The 26098-nt window shown below is 41.0% G+C and overlaps 2 protein-coding genes across 9 annotated transcripts in view; one reads left to right on the plus strand and one right to left on the minus strand.

The window, feature by feature from the left end:
* Window positions 1–577: 577 nt before the first annotated feature.
* Window positions 578–4004, plus strand: LOC308396260 (uncharacterized protein). Its single transcript, XM_080881438.1, has 2 exons — window positions 578–1021; window positions 2935–4004. The coding sequence occupies exons 1-2, from the start codon at window positions 928–930 to the stop codon at window positions 3279–3281; spliced, it is 441 nt and encodes a 146-aa protein (XP_080737564.1). The 5' UTR covers window positions 578–927; the 3' UTR covers window positions 3282–4004.
* Window positions 4005–5087: 1083 nt separating this feature from the next.
* The window catches only part of rgs12b (regulator of G protein signaling 12b), a 47229-nt gene continuing 26218 nt past the window's right edge, over window positions 5088–26098 (minus strand). For 3 of the 8 annotated variants that reach the window (XM_080881424.1, XM_080881425.1, XM_080881426.1), the window contains exons 6-19: window positions 20215–20236; window positions 13680–13849; window positions 13002–13094; window positions 12745–12888; window positions 11721–11903; window positions 11169–11319; window positions 10748–10842; window positions 10410–10622; window positions 9869–9942; window positions 9637–9763; window positions 9457–9553; window positions 9281–9351; window positions 7485–7656; window positions 5088–7135 (exon numbers count right to left, since the gene is read on the minus strand). In XM_080881424.1, the coding sequence (XP_080737550.1) occupies window positions 6525–7135; window positions 7485–7656; window positions 9281–9351; window positions 9457–9553; window positions 9637–9763; window positions 9869–9942; window positions 10410–10622; window positions 10748–10842; window positions 11169–11319; window positions 11721–11903; window positions 12745–12888; window positions 13002–13094; window positions 13680–13849; window positions 20215–20236 (2223 nt within the window). In that variant the 3' untranslated portion in view covers window positions 5088–6524. The remainder of the gene's footprint in view (window positions 7136–7484; window positions 7657–9280; window positions 9352–9456; window positions 9554–9636; window positions 9764–9868; window positions 9943–10409; window positions 10623–10747; window positions 10843–11168; window positions 11320–11720; window positions 11904–12744; window positions 12889–13001; window positions 13095–13679; window positions 13850–20214; window positions 20237–26098) is intronic. The other 5 variants (XM_080881429.1, XM_080881427.1, XM_080881428.1 and 2 more) reach the window with 5 other exon arrangements.

Raw genomic sequence — 26098 nt, forward strand, 5'->3', positions numbered from 1 at the left:
AAATCCATCTTTTAAACACAGTCTGTTTGGCATAATAGCTAAATTATGACCACTGCCATTAGTAAGTGTCATCTAGAGCCTGTAGGGTGACATTAGTATCAATGTTCAGCCCATGTAGCTGTTAAGGATTCATACTTTTTTGTACTGCACACAGAGATAATCATATATTAATGAGTCAGCAATAATTTTAAATTGCAACTTCTTTATATTCTACAATGCATTGTCATTAAAACGATCAAAAGCTTTATGTGAATACTTGTAATCAAACCACAACCAAAAGCTGCCAGTGGAAAAAATATTGGCATTTGATATGTGGGAAAAAAGTGTGAAATAAGTATTTGTGCTTTAGTACATCGGCAGTGTGAGCATATAGCCACCGCTGTGCTGTAAATGCTGTGTATGAGCACACAGTATGGAATTGGGACACAGCTTTGATTAATCTCAGGCTGCCATCCACTAATAGCAGCCCTCAGTAGGGAGGTCTGAGAGCAGCTGCACAGTTGTTGACACTGGGCCCTTAGCCTCCACTTTCAAACTGAGACAATATTTCAGCTGCTGTAGAGAACATCCGCATGGTGTGAGTCACGGACAATGACCGCAGCCCAGACAGTCTGTGAACCAGCCAAACGCTGGGCTCCTTAAACAAAAGTTGCTTTCAGTTTGCTCCGGTCGATCTGCCCTTTGCCCTCACTGTGCTCCACCTGTCTCTTGGCTTTGTACATGGAGGGCAGCTCTGAAGTCTGGTACACTGCTGACCTCATCCTGCTGCCTCGGCACCGCAGCTCTAAAGCCACACCTTCCCATTTCCTGTCTAGCTCTGAACCATGATGGCCTCGCAGGTCAAGGGACCCTCTGCAGGTTGGCCTGGCGTCTTCTGCGTCACAGCTGTGCTCAATTTTGTCCAAATCCAAGGCTCGTTTTGGAGTTATGTGGTTAGAACGAGAGGAAGGCGATTTGGATTTGCGGCGTGAACGAAGAGGTGGTCTCGGTGGAGGTGGAAGAGGAGGTGATGGAGCGATGGGTGGGTTGGAAGTTGTCCTTCTGTTGGGCATTTTAAAATCCCCTCCACCTCTTTCCCTTCCTCTTCCCCTATGTCTGTCTTTACCTGAGGAGGAAGAGGCTGCTTTTAAAAGACAAATGGATAGAGGGAGAGATGGAGGAGAAATGGCCAAGCACTCAATGCCACTGCAAACACCCCACATGCAGGAAACACTCAGAGGAAACTCAAAATGCCATGAATTTCTTGAAAAGAGTGTGCAGCAGAGAGAAGGCGAGAGAGATAGAGAGAGCTGGGAGGCAATAGGAAACAAAGTGAATGTGACAGATATTCCCATGCTGGCTGTTGGCTATGACATCATGGGAAAGATGGTTAGATGGCAAATACTCTGTGTGCATCTGTGCGAGTGTAAAGACCCCGACTTTAATGCGGGCTGCTGCCATCTACTGGCCACAAGAAGGAGGGACACACGTTCTCATTTGTTAAAGGTTGAGTTGAATTTGATGAGTCGAACTTTGTGTTTAGCACCTGTTAGCAAAAAAAGAATATCTAAAGACAAGCATGGGAAGTTTAAAAACTTGCTTTTGAGTCTTTCAGGATTCATTTTACAAGAAAAGCAGGCTGCAGTGGTCCAGTAGTTCATCTCTTTGCAACTCCACACCACCCCTTGACTTTTTTTAAGTTAAATTACTTGAAGCATTTGATCAAGCTTCAAACATCAGCCGAAGAAACTTTTTTCACGTTGTACTCAAGAGTTTGCCGACACAGCTGATTTCACTTATTGCCTGATTAGACCCGTTCTCAGTCCCATGTGATTCATGTGACAGCCCACTCCCTCTGCTGTCAGCTTCTCTGTACTTGTTAGGGAGAAACTGCACCTTTGCCATTTTACTCCTATATGCAGCTGTGATGTATAATTCTCAAGAGCGCTGGCTGAATTAAACCTGAATAGAGTCTAATCAGTGAGAGTGACTGAAAATACCTGTGTGAAAGGCCTTGATTGATTGTGGGCTGTTTTGAATATTCCACTGAATTACTTATTAATACCGTAATAAAGCAAATACATGAAACACTTTAGGACTCGGGAGCTCTGTAACTAGGACCAAGACCTGCATTAATATAGCGGAGTCCTTGTTGTCCCAGCTCTATTTAAAAAAAAGGGGGTTTACTTGTTTTTCTCTCTTCATCTCGCTGCCAGTCTAGATTTATTTACTTTTATTTAAACTGAAAATCCCACTGAGATCCAGTTTCCCTTACAGGGGAGACCTGACCAAGGTAGCAGCCATACAAACTCAACAAATGCAACAAAAACAACATAAAATGAAGGTTTTGCAACATAATATAGAACAAAAACACTACTGGGACTCTGAGAAAAATGTCCGTGTGTCCTTCAGCGTGTTCCTTAAGATGCTTTTAAATTCAGGCCTAGATATCAGTATGTTTAAGATGATTATATTCATTTGAGAAGCACAATGAGGAGCAAATATTTTTAGCATATGGACATGGACCCAGCATGAGCCATTGAATTTAAACCCATTATTCATATACCAGCTTCTGTAACCAAACATTTCCCAGTTAGCGTGACAAAAGAGGACTCACCAGGTCCTGTGCTATGAAAACAAGAATTACACCCACAGATTGGTTTGCTCAGAGAACTAGATTATCCCCATGTTCACAGACACAGATGCTTGTTTTTATCCCTTTTATCAATGTCTACTCTATCAGCAGAGGCCTCTGGTAACTACTTTAGAAAACCAGAACTCCTCTGCCTCATACGTCTCACTTGGACGGTAACTTGATTTAGAGTGGGCATAAAGTGAAACAGGCAATTGCAGTTCATCTCTCTGTTTCAATATAGACATGTTTTTCTAAATGATCATGACCGGTTAAATAAAAATCAGTCTGTGTGTGCCTGTATGTCTGTGTCTATATGTCAGGTTGGGTGTCAGGCGCCACCTCTCTGGGGACATCTCAGGCCCTCCAAGGTTTGGAGGCCTATCTCCCCCTACCACCACTTCCCCTGCCAGTGGCGGACCCCCTCAGACATCGGTGCGTTGGTGGTTCTTTGTGTCCGGGGATGGGCGTCCAGGTACACACCGGCTCACTCCTTGGCGGCCGCTTATCGGGGCCTGGAGCCTGGGGCTCGCTCGGGTCACTTCGGAGGTGGGGTGCCCCCGGCCTCTCGGCCTGGGGCTCGGTCACTCAGGCGCAGCTGGCTGCCGGCGGAGCTCACGGGCGCGTCACTGCAACTCCCCCTGGCTTCTGCTCCGCGGCTGCTGAGTGAGCCCTCATCTGGGACTCTCCTCAGCTCTTTCCGGGACAGTGGCGCAGCTGCCCCTCTGTTGGTCTTCCTTGGTCTCTTGTGTTCTGGGGGCCTCTGGATGTCTGGAGTTTTGATCTCCTCCACACCTGCTTCACGCCCTGGAGGACGGGGCTGTGGCCCCCCCACACCCTCTAGCAGATTATTACATGAAGGAACCTTTTAAAAAAAACAAAAAACAAGCGCGTCCATGCTCACAGGTGTACACACGGGTGATCACACCCACAAACTACACCCTTTTTGGCTCCTACCTCAAAGCACACTGTGTTCTGTTGATCTTATGTGCTGCACAATAATGTTTAACATTTAGTATTTACTGTCATATTCCCATATATCATTGTGATGTTGTTTATTCTATTACTCTTGTTCTCTTCTGCTTGCTTTCTTTTTTCTTTCTCAGCAGGTGATCCAGGTGATCGATATATGCATTTTTTTTTCTCTGCCCGTTCTGTTGGTTTTTGTCTTTTGCCCTTCTCCCCCGTCCCTCTTCTCAGCTGTTTCTCTTTCCCTCTTTCTTTCTCCCCTTCTTTCCCCCAGTCAAGTCTGTCCCGTATTCAGTAAGTGAAAATAAAATAAACAATAAAAGGTGAATCAAATGGACCATTACGGCAAGGCTGGGATGGTCAGTTTGGTAAAGTAAATCCGTTGGGCATCTTTCTTTGCCTTTAGACAACAATTCTGATGGCAAAAGAGCCAAACGGGACAGGCCAAAAATAAATAAATAAATAAATAAATAAATAAATAAATAAAAAATAAAAATCAGTCTCTGCTGTCGTCACATGTTAACCCCGGAGGAAACGCAAACACAGCGAACAACAATGAAGAATTATTCTAACGATAACCACGACAGAATAAGATCCTCATGTGATGTGAGAGATGCACAGATATAGACGATCTTTCTAAGTAAGCGCATGCATGTGTGAAGTGTGTAAAATGAGCATCGGTGTATGTGTGTGTGTGTGTGTGTGTGTGTACGAGGAAGAAACAGGACCTGGTTTTGTTTGGTGACTACCAAATAGCCCAGCATGATAAAGCTTGCTTAACAAGGCATTGAGCAGAGGGGAACCCATGCATAGCTAATAACCCAGTCCTCCAAAAATCCTTTGTACCCCAAAACAAAAGCCCTGTCCTTTTACACACACACACACACACACACACACACACACACACACACACACACACACACACACACACGGCAACAGAGAGAGGAGAGGAATATCAAGTACGATAGGAGAGAAATTATACAGATGGAGCGAAGTAGACAGAGGTCAACTAAAGGATCTGTTGTATTTTCTTAGCTGTAATAGAAAAGAATTTGAATAGAGTAGCTGTCAGCGATTTCATGAATTCAAAAACTTTAAGTCTAATGACCTGAAATACAAACAGAACTTTTTTCCTGGGCGTGGAAGAAGTGCTCAGATCTTTCACTAAAGTTAAACTATTAATTCAACTATATAAAACACTAGTAAAAGACTAATTACAAAATTAAAATATGCTATCATTAAATGTTTCTTAACTGTGAAAATAAAGCCTTTACGTCACATATTAGTTCTCATGTCAGATTTAAACAAACTCAAAAGGTTGCTTGAGTTATAACACTATTTTGATGGCATTCCCAAAAATTCCCTCTTCCGGGATTTTTTTTTTAACACTGTCCCAATTTTTGTGCCTTCTAGCTGGAAAACCTCAGAGGCGCACACTCGAAATACATCCAACAAATCGGATATTATTGAAACTCTGAGAAAAGAAAGGAGGTCGCTCACGTAAGAGTTCAACACAGAGTTTAACCTCTAAAACATTTATTTGATCTATTTACAGACAGTACAGTTCGCTGAACAGAACAGAGGAGAATTGATTCTTATTGTGACACAACTGAAGAAACAGTATTGCAATTCAACAATGACTACAGCAATATGGTGGCTTCACAAAGTAGACTATATACAAATTAATACTTTTAACTGATAGAAGGTAATTTTGAAGAGGAGGAGAGATGAAGTGATATACTCTCGATGATACAGAAGCCATATTAAAACCTTCGGCAGTTTTTACGGTTTTGACTCATTTGTACAATTCTACTTTCTACCACAGCCTCTGCACAGAAGCGACAGCTTATCGATCTGTTGACTGAACATGAAATGACGAAGAAGAAGAGTGAATTGTTCTACCACAGAAGCTTCTGGATCGTTTGGTCAGAATGCAAGACTGGATGCACGAGCACTCGCGTCCTGTTTTTATTTTCTGTGAGAAATGCCTGAGGTGAGAGAATAGGTGTGGAAACCCAGAAGTTGCTGTGCTTTAAAGAGAGTCTGAGTAAATGTTACTTCTGCATACTCTACCCATAATGAGATCAAGCCTGCTGCATGCTCAAAAGCTTGTAATAAGTTCAAATATCACATGGCTCACTTGTAAATCTGAAATGTGCTGCAGCTGGATCTGAATGTGGAACACTTACTGACTCTTAATAGATATGAACTGTTTTCTGGAAAGATGGCAGTCACAGTGGCTGCTTGAAAAGTTAAAGAGAAGAAGTGAGAGTAAAATTATTTTTTTTTAAAAATGTGGAGAGTCTTGTTTATAATTGGCTAAAGTGCATTGTTAGAATCTGTACATTGAGGGGCTAGAGGATGAAGTCTGGCACCGGCTATAACCATTTCATCCTCAACCTGCCCTCAAGTTTTTGTCTCCAGAAAGAAATCCACAGCAAGTCTGCTCAAAAGTTCACACAGATGCACACCATGCAGACAAAGTTCTAGGGAGAAGTTCTGTTCAAGCTTAATGCATCCGTTCTTCCTCACTTTGTGTGCCTGACATATTTTATCTTAGATCTGTTGTTGACTCACAGTGGATTGCTGGACGCAAAGTAGGGATGTAGCACACACAGCACTTAATCAAGTCAACGTATTTACTTTGACTAAATGAACTAATTGTTGATCTATGCTATATTTTGTTTATATTAGTTGTGTGCATTTTTACACAGATCTGAGCGAAAATGCTGTGATGTGTAATAAATTGTAGAAAGTGATCTTTATAACTGAAAGTCACTGGATTATTTGGTTAAATGGGAGGAGGAGCTCTAGATGCATTTTGGACTGTTCAACAACAGACAAACAGCGGTCAAGTTCATACTGACTCCGGCAGGACTCCAGTTCCGCTTACAGTCAGGTGGAAAGAAAAAAAAAGGAGGTGAAACTTTAAAGTTTAAAGAGTTCACACTGGGGGTGTACCTGAGCTAGGCCGACCATCCTGTGCTTGTGATTTGGGACGGGGGTGGGGTTTGCTGGGAAGGGAAGAGGGAGTGACGTAGTTGAGGCTGGGGCTGTTAATGTCCCCCTCGCCCACTAGAGTCAGATCGGAAAGAGTGTCCTCCTCCAGCATCTGGACTGATTCTCCCCTGCCAGAGTCCTGGAGGAGACCTCGCTGGGCTCCCTGACTTGGATGGATGGGGGAGACTGTGCCAGGAAATAGAGGAGGTGGTCTGCTTCTCTCCCCTCTTCCACTCTCAGTGCCCATTCCAGAGTCCAAGCTCTGGGACTGATGGCTTGCATTAAGCAAGTGGGTGCCGCCTACTCCTCCTCCCCTGTCGCCTCCATTTGCCTTATTGCCCCGGTGACCGCTCCGAGGGAAGCTGCCGTTGTTGGAGTGATGAGAATTAGGGGTGGAGCAACTTGGTTCAAGGTTGTGGGGAGCAGGTGGAGTCTGGTTTGTTGCCACTGGTGACAGGCGCAGAAAGTCTGGGAGCTGCAGGTCGTTTTTGTTTAGCAGGCCTCGCTGGTCGTCTGCTCGGTTGCTCTGAGCTTTGGATATGAGGTCGAAGAACTCTGCAGGAACACACGCACACACAGAGCACAGCGCGCATACACACACAAATACGTGAAAGTGTGTACAAGTGTTTTCATTTACACAAATTTATAACCCATGTAACATCTTTAAAAAATACAGTAAACACTTTCATTTTCATTCAGTAAACATGCAGCATTGTGTGTTAATCAATTAGACAGGTCAAAGCTACATTCAGTATAAGCAGAGGTGACTGTGCTACATATAGTTAGCTTTGAAAGCATTTGGTGCTTCTGTAATATCGCAGACAGGCAAAAGGGTTAATGTAATCACAGCCACACAGCTACAGAAACAAAGGAGAGAGATAGAGGGAGGTTGTTCAGTCTTTACCTTCAGCTTCGTCTATATTAATCTTTTTCTGCTTTCTTTTCTCCGGAGCCTTATGGAGAGAGAGAGAGTGGTTGGGCAAGGGCTGGCTGCTTGTGTCAAGGCTGGGCCCAGCCCTGCCGTTTTCCCCTTGGGGATGGGCTGAACCGGCTTTCCCTGAAGGCCTGTCCTCCCCCTGGGAGCCACAAGGAGAGCGGAGCAGGGCATTAGAGCCCTGATGAATCATTGTGGAAGTATGGGAAACAGTAATGACAACAAGTGGGGACCAGTACTACTGATGGTGAGGAGGGTGACAAGTTGTAAATAAGATGTGTGATCAAAAGGTTTCAAAACTCTGGCTATAAAAAGCAAAAATCCGAGTTGTCTCTGTGTAAAGTGCTGCAACACTTCCAGCACTTCTGGTAGATTTAAATCACTCCTAAAAATTTCCCTTCTGAGTACTCGCATCTGGCTTTCTCCAACGTGCACTGGATTTTGTCAGGATTTGACATGTTTGTCTAGAATAGAGAACAAAGCTGACAGGCACCACATTTTAGGTTTTTCCATCCAAAGTTCTCCTTTTAACACCTCAGGATATTGCAGCAGAGCATGGATGGCCTGACCCTGGGGGACACAATTTATACACCATAAACTACTGGATGTGACACAATGAGGAGCATGCTCCTTTTTGTGCTTCTGACCGAATTCTTCAGGGTTACTGCGGGTCTGGAAAATACTCGATGGTCTGTGGGTCGGAGCCAGAGTCTGGCATTACCTGACATGGTTGTTTGACACAGAAGTTGAGTTTTGATTTCCATTTTTGTCCGAGCTCCATGGTGATACTGTCGGCAGGCACTTGCAAGGGGTCAGAAGGGAACTTCTAGGGAGAGATCTAAAAGTTGCAGAAGAACTGCAAGTAGTGCAGCGCTTTACAACGAGCTACCCTCGAATTTGTGTTAAAAATCTTTTTTTGCTTAATATTTTTAGAGTTCTGGTTCCTTGTAAAAACAATTTAATGGGCAGTGATTGACACGAGTTTCACTGATTTGGGGTGTTTGAAAAACAATTAAATGGGATCAAATCATCGGCTGTTTTGCGATAAAGAATCAATGACAGGTACTGGAAAAACTTCAGACATATGCAGTTGATCAAAGACAGCTGAGATGTTCCATTCAGACAGCCATAATGTCCATTGTGTGCACTAAGCATCATCAACGTGTAGGCTAACAGTAGCATACACCACAACACAAGAGGGACCAACTATCAACTACTTAAAGCTGCACTACTAAAGATTGAAGAATCAATAAGGAAGGCGATGAATGACCACTTCAGCTGGTCATCAAACCCCACTAGCTTCAAGAAACCCAGACAGCAAGTTAAAGTTCTACTGCCACCACGAACTACAACCCTTCAAGTGCCCAGAGTGAGTTTTTGAGGTTCCGATACCCGGCAAAAGCTCTATGAACACGAGCTCACATTGCCCAGCGGGTGGGTTTGTTATGGAAAAAAAGAGAACCAGAAACCAGAGAGAAAAGTTGATGATGCATTCGGCCACAGGCAGACCACAGTAATGGAACATTAGGAACCCTGACAGTGTGACGAGGTTATCTGCCCCACAGCAACAGTCCACATAGACACAGACACAGCCACATAATACACCTGCACATTTGTACCACATTGCAAACAGACATGGGTGATTGAAGACAGCAACAGAGACACTTAGTAGCGTGATATCATCAACCAGGCAGTGGAGACATTCGGTGGGTTATGGAACATTCCAGAGCAAGAAATTGGAAATAAGAAGCTGTAGGAGATCTTACTGTTGTTGATTGGTTTCTGCTTGTAGAAGCCGGGAGGTGACTCTTAGAGGGAGCTACTTTCTGTTTGTCTGCTGAACAACACCGGCGTACAGATACACATGCAAAAGGAATAAGAAATGAGACAGTTTTCACATTTGGTATTTACAGGAGAGTGTGTGTGTGTATGTGTTCCTCACCTTTTCCAGGAGAATGTTCTGCTACATCTAATACCACTCGAAGGCCGTCCAGGTTGGAAATAGGAAGACCTAAATCTAAAGGCTCGGACTCTCCACTCTGCATCACACAGACACAAATTCAATAAGAGTTTGATATCATTACCTACATGCCTTTCTGCAGTCTGAGGAGGAGTGACTTACAATGCGTGCCACCAAGTCAGAAAGGTGCAGGCCATATTTGGCCACAACAGGTCTCAGGACTTCAGTCACCGGCTTCGTAGGCTTCGCTTTCAGACCCACTGATCGGTTGATGGGAACCAAGTCCAGTCTAGATTAAAGGAATACAGAGTTACCATTCTGAAATAGCAACTTTAATGTAAACCAAGCTTTTAAAGTCAGAATGCGCCAATGTGGAACTGTTTTTGTACTGTACCTGAACAGGGTGCGCTTTTCTAGTCTGAGGTCCCGAGAGCACAGAGTCATACAGTCTTGGTCCAAAACAAGTGGCTGAGAAACAGAAAAATAAGCACATCAATCATTAAAGAAATCCGGCTAGTTGCATGGTCATAAAGGTTGACAGTTGTAGCTTCTTTAGGTAAAAATCGCCATGCTCACAACAAGCTAAAAAAAAGTACCTGACACGCTTTGAACATAGGAAGTTGATGTATGGTATTTCTAACATTTTGACAAATTGCTTCTTTGTTTGAGAGTGAATAAAAGTATTAAAGCTGTTCACCATGAATCCAAAACATTATCTTTAAATAGAGTAATATGCTAGTTTTATAAAGTGAGGATGAACTACTAGGCTGGAAGCTAATTAGTTTATCCTGAGCCCCATGTTAATTAAAAACAGACAAGAAAACCAAGCCAGACCTACTTTTGTTCGTTTGTGTCATGTGGAATTATTTTTGATTTGTATAGAAGCTTTGAAAAAAAGGATCTTTAAGACTGAACCATATCTAACAGAGTTTTACCTTCTCCCCTCCAACCAGGAAGAGGTCTATAGCTGCCAGGTTGATGCAGAGCTTCTCACAGATGCCCAACAGCAGGTCTCTGATGGACACACCTGCCCTCAGTGGCACAGAGCAACACGAGCCATCTGGCAGTGTTATATTACACTGCCTGAAGGGGGCGCCGCCTCCTCCTCGCTCTGCTGACACTGACAATGCACTACGAGAAACATCACCCTGGGAGAAGAAGAAAAAGGTGAAAAGTAAAAACTCTGATTAAAAAAAAAAGTTGTTATTTTAGTTTTAAAGGAGAAGCCGCTCCATGCTGATACGCATCTGATCATGTTTCTTTCCAGACTGACCTCATTCCTTCCCAACCCTGACGTCCCAAGCTCCAGGCTGGCTCCTGAAGACAGCGAACCCTGAGACTCACGGCGCCCATTGCTGCCAGCAAAGTCTAATAAAAAAACAAACCAAAAATATCATTAGTCGTGTCGAGAAAAAAACAGACACAATCATTTCAAACCTAAATTGACAGCAATAATCGAGCTTATGTAGAAAAGCGGGAAAAGACAAAATGAGTTTTATCTATATGTTTAATTTAGCAAGTTCTTTAGAATGTCAAATGCAAACAGCTTTTTGGGATCTGCACACAATCAGTTTTCGGTGACCTTTATGATGAAAAAGTAACTGTACGGCAACTGACATTTTCTAGAAATATGTTTTCCTTCCTGAAAACTCTTAATCTGCAGGAATTCAATGGAAAAAAAGAAAAAGACTGACTGTAGTTAAAGTCTGTCAGCTCTCGTTTCTTGGGCCCTTTGCCAAAACTCCTGTTTCGGGACCAAGAGAAAAACATCCCTTTCTTCCGATCTCCCGAATCATCTCCTCTGTCCTCATTTACAGATCGACCCGATTTGCTCTTTTTGTCCTCCTGTATGACACAAACAAAAACAAAGAAGAGCACAAACTGGTAAAAACATACAGAAGTACACAAATAATCAGAAGAAATAGTTCTTGTAATCCCATTACAGTACACAAAAGTGCAAATGCACAAGACAGCTGCTGATATTTTAGCCCACAAGTTATTTTTCTGACGTGCTCAAGATAGTTCACATTCCCTGGCCCACAATTTCTATCAATCCTTAATAACAAAAGGATCCCATTTGAATTTTACAATAAATGTGATCACAGTAGCCTCAACAAACTCCCGTGACCTTCTACGTCTATCAGGAGGGTCCAAACCACACTGTTTTTTAAAAAGTTAAGAACAAAGTTTTTGTTTCAAACTAAGCTCTGTTGCATTGCAGGGTAGAAAGCTTTTTGTTGAATTACCTTCTTGGGTGTAGAGAGGTTGGAGCGGTCAGACCCAGTGGTGCTGTGTTTGGAGGTGGGGCTGCTTGGGATGTGGTAAGGATCAGGCAATGGTCTGCCCTCAACCTCTGCCAGCATACACTCCTGGTACAGCAGAGACTTGAGAAACCTTGTGTAACTGTCAAACTTCATCAGGTTGAAAATCTAAAGGAGTGAAGAGAAAGGAAAAGGTGATGAGTGATCAAAAGAAAAGAGCAAAGCAAAAACGAAAGAAGAACAAAAGATTGTGCCCACAAGCAAACACTACAGAATACGGAGAGAAAACAAGAGAGGAGGATTGTAAAGGTTAAGAAACAGCAGCAAAAACTGACAGAAGGAAAGCAAAAAAAGACAAGAGGTTCAACACAACAAAAAATAATTAAACTAAAATAAGATTATATTATTAGATCTGCAAGTCTATAAACCTAATGAATATTTATTACTATTTTTCTGGATTATTTTTTTTGGATGAACAGATGAAGAGGAAATGATGTAAGTATGTATGTTAGTGTTTATATGTTCAATTCAGCATTTGTATGTAAGTCTGAACCTACATCTTTCCTAAACAGTACCATGAGATCCTGGAAAAGATGTGATGTGTGATGTGCAAAAGTACAGAGGGTGCTGGTAGGGATGCCCTCCTAGCCTTGTGACTTTTATCTTAGTCTGAACATCTGAGCTGAGCTGTAGAAATCGATAGCGCTTTTCAGCAAATTCAACCCCTTCAGAAAATACACATTTATGAAGCCATTCGCATCCAAGATACTAGACAGCAATAAAAGAGAAATACTTGACCTTTTGGGCACTCAACACTGTTGCCCATTTTCAATAAGAGTTTGTTTTTCATTCAGTTTTATAAGTAATGACACGTTCATCCTTCTGGGAAATGCTCTTTTCACTTTGTTCTGATGGGGAAGGTCAAGTCAGTGTCACTTAAGCCTTTCAAACGTTACTGCGTATCACCTTGAGGCTTCAATAAATAGTTTTTTCTCACTTAGTATACTACCTGTAGTTGCTGCTCCTTGAACATGTCGGGTTTGGGGGCATTGAGGATGTCATCAGCAAGCTGAGCTTGACTGTCAATGTTAACTGGTGTTGTAGCTTTACTGGACAGGAAGGTGTTGTAGATCTCCCTGGCTCGTTGAGAGAGCTGGAACAAAGGCCAGCAGAAATTGAGAGAGGTGATTAACACATAACTTCATCCCTCATTATTACTAAAAAAAATCCTGGATGGATGTGTGTCATTGGATAATAACACGCTACCTGTTTGTTGTCGTTCTCAGGGACATGGCTGAAGAATTCGCACGCTTGCCAGAACAGGATATTCTCTTCACTGAACTCTTTCTTTAGGAACTCCTTTAGCAAAGGAATAAAAATGGTAATGATTTAGAAAAGTTTGATCAGACAGAGATGCAGTCAGAAGACCCAAGTACCTACACAACAATAAAGCAGGTTTAGAGGTAGTGTAATTATCAACTTCTGATGTGCAGCCTGTCAGCAACTGGTTATCACCAAGGATAATTCATTTTGCTTTTAGATTTCAGAAAATGATTTGTGTGAGGCAGATTTAACAGCGATAGAAACCAAAACAATATACATATATATGTATAGACAATACATGCAACGCAGTATAATGCAGTATACAATATAAATGTGTCAGGTAATATGTTTGTACCTTTAACTTTTATTTCTGCAGAAACACGTTTAAAAAAAATCCAACCTTTAAATAATGCTTTAGCTGATCTTCTAGAATAAAAGGATTTTTAAGCTGGTCATTACAGTGCTGTAGAGTACATTTCAGTCTTTTGACAATATATGATACTGCTGACACAAAAAAAACTACCCTGCACTTTTCAGTACACCATTAGAAAGAGTTGCTTAAAGTCATTTATCTGTCATGAGTATGCGCAGGCCAACACCAGCCAGACGTTGTTATAGTACCGAGAAGTAGCGGACCCCCACGGGGTCCTGCAGCAGTCTCTCAAAGCACACGGCCCAGCTGGCCACTCTCCTCTCAGTGTGGCGCCGGTGGCTCTGGACACTAGGCAGGCTGGCATTACTGTTGAGGCTGTTGTCACTGCTGCAGCCCTGCAGCTCCACGCTGTTCAGCTCTGTTCACACACACACACACACACACACACACACACACACACACACACACACACACACACACACACACACACACACACACACACACACACACACACACACACACGCACGTCAAGTGAGTTGAGTTAATTATTATTATTGATGAAGTTCATTTTTTGATTTAATTTCTATTTTAATTACACAAGTGCATTGAAAGCAGCACAGCCTTAGGCTATATAGTCCAGATTATTCTAGTTATAATATAAAGTTCTTCTTTTTTTTTTCTCAGCCTGTTTTCTTCTGATTGCTGGGGCTTTTGAGTACCTGAAGGCAGGCCTATCAGCAGCATGGAACTTACCAGGGAAACAGTGTCCCAGGAGACAGTCCAGTGAGACTTTCTCGTCCCACAGACATACCTGCTGTGGATTTCCATTGTTTTGTTTTTTGCTTTTTAACTCTCAGAGTGTTATTGAGCAAACTTTCATCAGTACAGTCACAACAAATCGGATACAAACTATGTGATTGATTATGGTACATCAGATTTTTTACTCCAGATGATTTGTTGTAAATGAACGTCCATTATAAGTCCCTTTAACCCAGTGTTTCATAAATAACCAAAACAATAAAATATAACTAGTTTGATACAGTGAAGGTCTAAGATCATATAAAACGACACTTTTACACTCAAATGTAAATTACCTCACAGCAAATATCAGGAAATTCATCACATGAACATTTTTTGTAATTTAGTTGATGACAAATGATGCAGTCATCTAAGATTCTGTATCATGTGATACTGCAATTTACAAAGTTCACATCAAAGTGAATTTCCATAGAAAAATAATTCATGAATACAATGAAAAAAATACGCACTTCCTCTTTTCCTAAGGTCAAATCTGCATGTAGCCACGCTTCACTTGTTATCTTTGTGTAACAATTATATTTCCTTATCCAGATCATATACTTGAAAAGAACCAAACTGGAATTGAAACATTACCTTTGTATCTTTAACAGTGGAAATACTATTGCTATGGTGCACACCCTTGGTTAAAGATAAGCTGTATCACTGTATTTCAACAGACCATTTACATAGATTTTTGCATTAACGCGTCATCATTCTGTTTATTTTTCCCACTGCTAGACCACAGTGCAGCCATGTCCCTAATGCTTAGACAAAATCAGGAGACAGAGAAAGAGTCACACTGAGAATAATCATAATGGAGCTTGAGGCCTGATGAACTGAAAGTGGGTTGCTAAGTTGAGATAAAACAAAACACAAGAACAGCCAGCGGGAAGACATCACCGGTCAGGTGCCCGAAACGACGCACATCCTGTAAATAAACTAAAAAGACCAGTATTGAGCCTACAGCTAAGGTCTTACATGACTTAAAACTTGGAAAGATACGAGGCTATTAACCGAAAGTCCATTGTGAATTCTGCTTCTGCACATTTTTCTTGCGTTTAATGTTATCAGTGACAGTGTTCACATAAAAGGTTATCTCTAATCAGTTTTTCCAAACCGCTTGGCTCATTCATTCGTCTTCAGTTCTCAGCGGCATAGTAAACAACTACAGGGGCTCCTCCTAACATTAACAGCAATCTCTCACTGTGACCGAGAGGCAAACATTTATCCATGTATTGTCTAAACCAAGTATCCTGTTCCATGTCACAGGAGCTGGAGTCTATAACAACACACAGCCAGGACTAATTATCAGTGTATCAGTGAGACAGGCTTATAATACAAAGTCATGGCACAAAAGAAACAACAGGCTTAAAACGACCAAAAAAAAAAAAAAAAAAGCCTCAGACACGATTTCTTGGAGGTTTTGTTATTTACTTGCTTTACATATATTTATTTCTTTACCTTGCATATTTTCCTCTGCAAATTAAAATCTTAAAAGAGAATCTTTCACATTATTCTCAGCCAGAGTTTTACTTGTCTGCAGACACAGCTAAAGGCAACACTTATACTTTTTCCTAGCTCCCATGAAGTCTCTGCAGTAGAGTCACAGCTGGCAGACATCTGGATCCACACACAGTCTTGGGTTCACCCTCTGATGATGACATTTATGTCATTTAGATCTAAGCAGATGCCTGTATCTCCCAGAAAGCAACTATAAATCATCCAAGCCAACAGACATACCAAACAGCAAGCTTGTAGTGATGGATGCAGACCTAAACTTAGAAAAACACATTAAGACAATAACAAAGTCAGCTTACTATCACCTCAAGAATATATCAAGGATAAAAGATCTGATGTCTCAACAGGACCTGGAAAAACTAGTCCATGCATTCATCTTTAGTAGGCTTGATTACTGTAACAGCATCTTTACAGGTCTACCTAAAAAATCAGTCAGACAACTACAGCTCATTCAGAACTCTGCTGCTCGAGTCCTCACTAAGACCAAAAAAGTGGACCACATCAGTCCAGCTCTGAGGTCCTTACACTGGCTGCCTGTCCGTCAGAGGATAGACTTTAAAGTTCTGATGCTGGCCTATAAAGCTCTGAATGGTTTAGGACCAAAATACATCAATGACCTCCTGACCCAGTATGAACCATCCAGATCCCTCAGGTCATCTGGATCCGGTCTTTTATCAGTTCCCAGAGTCAGAACCAGACACGGAGAAGCTGCATTCAGCTTTTATGCTCCTTATATCTGGAACAAACTCCCAGAAAGCCTCAGATCAGCTGAAACACTCAGTTTATTTAAATCCAGGTTGAAGACTCACCTATTCTCAGCTGCATTTGAATAAAGCACCAAATCCACACTTTAAGCTTAAATTTCAAAACTTACATTTAACTACTGATTTTATCTACTGTTCTGATTTTATCTGTTTTGATTTTATATACTGTTGTTTGTTTGTTTGTTAATTAGTTAGTTAGTTTATTTGCTTGTTTTATTCAATTTTAAATCATGCTTTTTATTTGTTCTTGTTTCTAATGTCTCTGTAAAGCACTTTGAATCACCTTGTTGTTGAATTGTGCTATACAAATAAACTTGCCTTGCCTTGCCTTATCCCGATCAGCAACTCCATTTCACACACACACACACACACACACACACACACACACACACACACACACACACACACACACACACACACACACACACACACACACACACACACACACACACACACAATTGCACTCCCTTATGGCAGCAGCCTCCCATAGCACTACACTGAGCACCACCACAGTGCAAACACTACATGACAGAGATCCCAAAGTGTTAACACTGCCTGTCAAGCCTCCGAGTCCCAGTTTGATCCATCACTGGCAGGCTGCACTTAAACAAGCCTAAACAAGCCTGATCCAAAAAGTTGGATCTTTACACACTAAGACCCCCAAAAATCTGTAGTGCCAGACACCACAGGAAAAAAAAACTCCCATCCTCTGTCTACACCAAGGCTTCAGAGATGTTTCAATGGCAAAATTTTAATGTTGTTACTAAAAGGCATTTTACAGTGACAATTATGATAAGCAGTGAGTGAGATGAGTAAAGTAAGATTTACAAAAGGAATTTCTTAGGATTCTGTCCAATAACAGAAATTTAAAAAAAAAAACTGACACAAAGTTTCTAACTCGGTATTCCACTGAAATTCCGTTTAATTTTCAATAGATGAGAAACAGCACAGCAAACACAAAGTGAACTGTAGGAAAACCACAACACTCAATCATTGCCCTACTCAGACTTTACAACATTAACAGCTGCTGTACAGACAGGTTAAACTCATTTATTATCCACCTGTCAACTGGTAGTTCCAAAACCATCTGTCTAACAAGCAATCTCCATCTTGTGGTATTTTTCTTTAACTTCCTTCACGGGCCTAAAAAAACCAAACTGAATTTTCAACATGAAAAACCTTCTGCTGTCCAACATGTTGGCTTCATTGCTTCCCTGTGAACAAAATCTGCATTTCCTTCAGTTGGAAAAACAAGTATTCAAAGCTCCAGCTATCTCCTCACCTGGGTAAAGCTGGTAGGAGCCTGTGTGGTGCCAGCGGGGCAAGTAGCGAATCCTAAGGGGTAACCAAGTCCCTCCATCCATAATCCCCCTATCGGGGCCCCTCATGAACTCCAACACAAGAGGGCTGAACGCATAGTCCAAGAAAGGGCCCACATACACACACTCACACACACACTTTTACACCAAAAGAGAAACAGAGAGAAGGTGGGAAATGGAAAAAGAAGGAGGATATAATGAGAAAGAGAGAGAGAGAGAGGTTGCTGCTGGTGAGCAACCTGGATGACAACCTGAGAAAGCACAGAGAGAGTCAGGTCACAACATGCACACGCACCTGCATGTGCATTCACACAGCTCTGTGAGCTTCCAGCCAGGGTAACCGATACAAGCACACACAGGCCTCAGAAAGATGAATAATTCAAAGCCGAGAGAGAAGGGAGATAAAAATGCCGGGCACACGCGCGCGTATACATAGTGACACGGACACACGCACACGCTGCAGTATTGATGAGGAGCTTGTTAAAGGAAGGCCACTACTGAGGCTAATGAGGCCTGCAATACAGATGTTGTGGCGCATCTGGTGGAATCCAGTGGCTACATCAGGGCTGGTATATAAGGAGATGATTTAAAGCTACATTTTACACATTCTTTTAATTTTTTTCAATAAATCAGTCTAAGCATTGAAATGAGGCAATTTTAGACTTGAGCAATGGAAATGGGCTCCTACATTATGCAGGAGGTAAGCCGGCTAAAATCTACTCGATATACATAATTTATGCATCATAACGTATAGTGATTTTACCCATACGGCGTGTGTGTGCACAGAGTTACATTTCTCTCACTTGATCCTGGTGACAGTGATCTAACACAAGACAAAACGAGAACACCGTTGCAAAATGAGGAACCTGATTAGTCCCTTAGTTGTCATGTTCCCTATCTCATGCAAGAAAAAATATTAAAGGAGAGAAGTCTCACAAACAACACATTCTATCTTCCAGAGACATGCATTGTGGAAAAAGTGATGATAAACACTTCTACATTCAAGCTCACAGTAAACACGTCCACCATAAAATTCAGCGCTTCCCACCCCCCGTCTTGTTTCTCACCTCCTCTGCATTCTTTTATCTCCCATCTGCCATAAAATTTATCTTTCATATACATTTATGGGGTGTTAAAGCACAGTTTATCACAAATTAGAGCCAGTCTAACAAATCATGAAAATACACTGTGTGAATGGTCTGTCATCCTGATTAAAACAACAGTACCAAGACAACTGAAAAACAACAATGACAAAACACTAGAAAAGCACATCCTATGCAGCTTTCCAACAAATCTCACGGAACTGGAACTGTTAGTTTTTGCATCTTGTTGGCACAGACGTTAAAAAATGCCTATTATATAGCCCCACCATGGGAAGATATGTAAAGTGAGTTATACAACCACTGACGAATGATCAAACAGCGTCTGTAACGCCTTCCCTTTGCAACACCTTCTCAGCCTGGAAACTGGCAGCCTGAATCTGATCAAGGCTTCTTCACAGATATTTGCAAACCGTGATGACAAAAAGTGAAGTTCTATCTCGTCACCTGGGAGGAGACTTTGTCTGAAAGTTTGTATTAGTACAACTGTTGCAGCGTTTTTTAACTTTTAAATATTACACTGTGGTAATATGTGAACCATTATATCTAATCTACATCTCTGTATCATAAATACGCTTCTAAGGATTACAGAAGCAGAAAAAAAAACCTACCAGTTGCTTCGTTATTATATTTACAAATTTGGCTTTATATTTAGCTTGCAGCCAGCCACCAGCAGCAGAATAAGCACAGGTGTGGCAGAAAAGCAGGCCAAACTAGCTCGCCTGTTGCTAGAGAAGTTATTGAAAGCAGACCAATGTTAGCTGGGTGCTACTGTGAGCATGGCCACGATGAAACGCAAGACCTAAACTGATAAAATACTCGATACACGCTAAATGAACCGCATCCTAACAACTCAAGAATGCAAGGTTTTGTACAATTATGGTAAAACTCACAATGGAGTTTTCTTTTCCATTATCGTGCATTTACTGCACTTGAAAAATGTCTACTTTAATTTTACTGAACTTGCAACGTAGAAAAAAAACAGCAAAACTAAACATGTCCCAGCTTGATGAGGACAGAGTCGGAGCACTGAAGGTGGTGTAAAAGCCACCTCTGCAGAGAAATTGATGCATCAAAGTTATGGTGCAAGACAAAACAAGATCACCATTTCTAAAATGATTTCAGAACAGCATTTGTTTTCCCTTTATTTTAGTGCTGTTGTTTTTCCCCCTTCTAATTACTACACAAAACTTTAAATTTTCAATAAAATTCCCCAGCTCAAGTAAGAAGAAGACCTGAAAATGATACTGAAATAATACAAAAATTTAAGGCATATTTACTCACCTCCATCAGAGACTGCAGCAGACTGTAAAAAGCAGAAAGACATGAGTTAGGATCTTTCTTCATCACACAGATGACACACATTAAAATCAGCTCACACAGGGCATGAGGCCCAAGAGGCCAGAGCATGCACTTTTGGCCACATGGAGACACAGACAGACTGACTGAGTTTCTAATAGGAATGATTCCATTATCAACACAGTTTCACATCATGACACAGCCAGATTAGCACCCACATTCATTGTCTTCTGCGTGGGTGGAATCGTCTGTTAACTGGCTGCGCTTGCTCTACAAGAAAACTCAAAAGGGTGGGGCCTACTGTCTGGGTGTATGTGTGAAAAGGTTAAGGATGGGTCCCGTCTCCTTTCAATAGGCAGGTGTGAAGTTTCCCTGCTTATCTCACAATCACAAACAGAGAGATGAAGAAACTCATTCAATCTCCATTTTAACGTTTTTCAACAACACAAACACGCAGATGTTAATACAGACACATAATCAAGCCAAACTTACTTCAGCCTAATATCACATTTCCCTGACACAGACCCAAAACGACACTCAGAAATACACACATATGGCGTACAGTGGGTTTTTCTCTCAGACATGCTGAGCTAGGATGAGATCACTCAACGCAGACATCAGTAATGTAGATTACTGTGGAACAATGCATCACAGTGTGACTCAGGCCAAAGCCGAGCAGGAGACAAAAGAGGGAAAGAAAGGAAGGAAGAAAGAGAAAAATGGTTTGAGAAAGTTGAAAACTCCAAAAAAAAAAAAAAAAGGGTTCAAAATGGAGCCTAATTTGCAATATGTGTCTTTTTATGCTCTTAATCTAACCGCTACCCTTGCTAATGGCAAACTTTCTGTTTATTCATGTTAAGAGAGCAGCCTGGTACCGAAGTGATCTGTAGGAATTTCCTACAGCGCATTTACCTTTGGGAAATTAACTTTTATTGAGCTCGTCATTACTCAGCACAGACATCAGAGTGTTCTCCAGATGAGCAGAAGTTTCTATAGGTCACACAGTCCATTCTTTAGAAATGCAACAACAAGTTGTGTGAAATAACATTGTTTCTTTCCGTGCTAAGGTTTACTGAATAATAAAATCATTCATTAGAAAGCAAATTAATGTGTTATAAGATCATTTTTATATTATACAATAAAGCTTTGAGCTGCAGCCTCATGTGCCTACTGTCAAACTGAAAGCTTTACTAGAGAGAAAAGTGATGCTATCTCAAAAAAGAAAAAAAAATCCCTTTTAGTTGTAGTTATTTCATATTCACTTTAATTACCCAGATTTCTACCAGCAGCCTAGATTTGGTTTTAGACACATGTGTCTCTGAGGAGTTAAGATAGGGAACAGCATAAGACAAAAGGTCAACAGTAGGAGTACACCTTTGTGTTCAAAAGAGTTACTAAAACTGAAACTGGTATTAAAATAAAAACAGAAGCACCACAAAGTCTAAAAAAAGGCAGTGTCTGCAACTGAGCATTACATTAGGTTCCAAACTATGCAAATTTTACAGTAACTAAAATACTGAAGTGGAAGTTCTGCTATTCTAATAGATTTGTTCACCTAAACACTCGTTAACCAATTTACAAAAACAATAACATTCTCTATTTGTAATAAGCCTACAGCATTAAAATTCTAAAATATCCAGACTCATATTCAATATGCAAACTGGGTACATCTAGTTCATTTGAACCCTTGGTGCTGTCTGTGTATGTGCTACCTGTTGAATTTTGGCTATTTCCTCTCTTAAATCAGATCTAGTCCTGCCCAGATGGTTCTGTCAGTGTAAAGATGTTTTCATACATAAACATCAAACAATTTCAGGTGACCTTGAATTCTCCCTAAGTTACGTAGGTCTGGGGGTTTCCCATGATGCACCGAGTGCTTCCTTATCAATCACTATGTGTTTATATAGCTCTCTGCATTTAATCATTAGTTATTACTAATCTCTGGCTCTCTTCCACAGTCTGTCTTTTGTCTTGTCTTCCTCCCATCACCCCCAACCAGTTGAGGCAGATGTCTGCCCCTCCCTGAGCCTGAGGTATCTTCCTATTAAAAGGGATTTTTTTTCCCTGCCCGCTGTCCCCAGGTACTTGCTCAAAGGGAGTCATTTGATTGTTGAGGTTTTCTTGGTATTACTGTAGAGCTGTTATCTTGCAATATAAAGTGCAACGGTATATGTGATTTGGCACTATATAAATAAAACTGCACTGAGTTACAATTTTAGAAGAATCAGGATGGAACATTTTTTATAGTTGTCTTTTGCCACATGCAGCAGGAAATTGTCCTCTTAAGATATACTACTGGAAAAACCATGTGTGGTTTAGGTAAGGGAGTTGCCTGGATAGAGAGTGCAAGAGGAAGGACACGGGATGCTCATTCGCTAGTGCGTTACCAGGGAGCTGCTAGGATAAAAACGGGCTAGTGTCCAATCGAACATCCCCGCATGCTGCTCAGTTGAGTGATGTCGAGAAAAGGTCAGGGCTGCAGTACATGTGTGAAAACGGCTAAAGTTTCTCAGGGATTAACAATTCCACACTGTCCCTTGAAGTACAGAGGTTGGCGCCAGTGGATGGAAAGAGATTATTCTGAAGCAGCTGTTTGTGGTACAACCACGAGAGAGGATAACCAAAAATTACCAGAGACACAAAGTGATTACACTTATTAGAGCAAAAATCAGATTCACAACTCACACGTTCCCAACAGCATTTACTGTGTCTATGTGTGTTTCTGTGGGTCAAGACATCCTGGCCTTGTTGTAGTTGTGAAGCCTACAGTATGTAAGCATATGGCCAACATCTGTCAAAGATGTGTCTTTTGTGTGTAGCATGCATTTTTTTGCATTTATGAATCTGTGTGTGTTCACCCCTATCCCCAATTCAGCGCTAGCATGATCACTTCCAGACACATGCTGTGGTGGAGAGGTTTGGCCCCTGATCGAGGCCCCTCTCCCCCGTTTTCACTTGATTCCCCCTCTAGCCTATTTTCACTCTCTCCTTCCTTTTGTTTATTCTTTTCCCAGAATGCTGTAGCCCCAGTCTTTCTTCCTTTCTCTCACTTATTCCCTTCTCCTTAAATCATTCTCATATTCTTGCCCTCCGTCTCGTTTCCTCAATCATTCCAGTGGTGTTTCCCTTCCTCTTTTGGCAAGTCCGGGTCATTCCTGACAGCCCACAGAGAACGATTGGGGCTTTTCAGACATTCCCTCTTCGAGTTCCTTTCTCAAGCCTCTATCTGTAGAGATGATATGTAGATGGAAAATACTTCAATTTAAGTAGGATACTCTCAAATGTATATCCCACTGTAAGGAACAAATGTGCTGCCAGTTCATAGGTGCCACGTGTGCTACTTTTAGCCTCCACTGGTTTCAGTTATTATCACATCTTCTATAATGTAGGCTGAGGATCGGTTTCTTACAGATATTAGTGGGCCTTTCATGTGTATTGTGGTGAACGCACTGATAAGATCAGCAGAAAATGACACAACTTTAGAGACTGGTGATCACGATTACAGTTGTGGAGAGCTTGTTTGTTGTTGTTGTTGTTGTAGGAAAAAAGCAGAAACTATGTGTAGGATGTCAATTCTGGTTAAGCAAGACAGAGCTGCAGATAATGGTTCTTTCTTATTAATAAATAACACATTACATCTCAGATTAGAATCCCTTATGATATTATATTGCATAAAAGCCCATTTCTGTGCTATTTTGGACAAAAAAACCATTTAGATACAAATCTACCTGACTAGTATGATATCTGCATTTAGTTAACATTTTTATCTAATGTTCTCATTACAAGTGGACAAACTGAAACTACAAACTTCATCATATATATGTATACGTATAGTATAAAGCTAATCTCATCAACAACGTGTGAGAGTCAAAAACAATGGAAAATAGAATTAAAAAGAAGATGAAATTATTTGCAAAACATTTAAACAATACATTTATTTGAAAATGCGTCTGTGTTATAAACTGTTTAACCAATTTAGGGCTGCCTATCCTAACTCTCATAGGTTGAGAGGCAGGCCAAGTCTGGACAGGTTGCCAGTCTGTAGCAAGGTTTAGCACAGACAGACAACAATTCATGCTCATATTCACAAGTATGGTCAATTTTAGGATGATTAACAAGCAGAAAAACCGAGGTCCACACAGAAAGGCTCTAGCTGATTGATGCATTTAAACCCACTGATATGGTGAGGTGACAGTGCTCACCACTGCGGCACTCAGAGGTTGGGATATTGGTGACCGATGACAAAACAGCCAGTTTCTTTTTTTAAAATCCTTGGTTGTCCTGTGGAGTACTAAGAACACAAGCGAAATAAAAAAAGGAAAGAAAAAATGTCCAGTCCAGGTGGAATCCCCCCCCCCCAAACAAAACAGCTTGGTAGAGTGCCCCACATTTTTAAACACAGTTACTTAGATAACTTAGTGAACTAGATAACAAGGTGATGGCTTCAAATTGTTGTCAAATCCCTAGAAACACAAACATGTTCAATTAAAATCCTAAATTTTGAGAAGCTGAAACTAAGAAATGTTGTTTAATGTAACTTTTTATCATCAGTTGTTGATGTTCTTGTTGACTCACAGATGAATTTATACTAAACAGTCGATACTGGAAAACAACCATAACGAACCACATCACGACTTTGATCTGGAAATTCACAAAAATGAATGTTTTCGGTGAAAAACTTCATAAGCTTATTTTGGTATTCTAGGAAGCCATGTGCACTGAATACTGACACAGTGGAAGGGTTGTAGACCGTTACACAATGATCACATCACTGTGACACCCACTTTAACAAAAGATAAAAGCTGAATCACATGATTGTGCAACATTTAGTGGCAACACACCCTGGTCTGAACCAAAAATTCAAGGCTATGTTTTTATTAACAGTCATTTCACGTTTTTCCATTTGATGGCTTATCGGGACCTCTTTAGAAGAGAAAAATTGGATTCATACATAAGACTTAATTACCTTCAGTAGGAACAGGGTGTGGTGTTGTGACTCTGTCATTCAGTAGGTTACATTACATGGAGGTTGGAAAGTATTTTTTAGTCTACAGGTCAAAACTTGTGTGTTTACCCGCATTATCCTGCTTTTAGCTCCTTGAACACAAATTGCCACCTTGCAGATACATGCCTGGACTGCTTATGCTGTGTGTGTGCATCTGTGGCTGTTTCTTAAAGGTGAGAAGCAAAAAAAGCACAAATACTTTGTTAATGTACTCAGGTACATTACTGTACTTGAGTATTTATTGTTCTGAAAACTTTTATTTTTACTACCTACATTTGCAAATGAATGCAAAGTATTTCCATGTACTAATATTTTATTATTACATTAATATAGCTTTAATTTACATTGCATAAAAATAGATCATATTAGAACTGTCGTTTAAAAAGTTACTTTTTACTTTATTACATTTCAAAGTCTGTACTTTTTCACTTTACAGAGTAAAGAACAGAAGTATCTAAACATCTGTCTAAGTAAAGAATATCTGTGCTTTTGCCGCCTCTGCTGTTGGTGGTTATTGTTTGTGGAGGTCCAAATCCTTTATTAGCTGTGACTAGCGTGGAACGTATGACTTACATCATCTGTTATGAAGCCTGGACGTCGGGTTCAAGCTATGACTAAGCACACTGTACAATTTACAAATGCTCACTTACAGGGTCATAATATTGAAACTTCGAATGTAATAAAAGTCTCTTTAAACAACCTCAAGTTTCCGAAACATGCCCTGTTTACGTTTGAGCGTTTAGGCAGACGGCAGAAAAGGACATTCTGTTTTAATGGATGACACACAGAGTGACCAGTAGCACTTAACAAGGTGAACAAAAATGTCTATCTGTGGGAGAAAGTGTGAGGGATAACATATGCAGT

The sequence above is a fragment of the Rhamphochromis sp. 'chilingali' genome (genome assembly GCF_963969265.1).
Source record: "Rhamphochromis sp. 'chilingali' genome assembly, chromosome: 4".
NCBI classification, from domain to species: Eukaryota; Metazoa; Chordata; class Actinopteri; order Cichliformes; family Cichlidae; genus Rhamphochromis; species Rhamphochromis sp. 'chilingali'.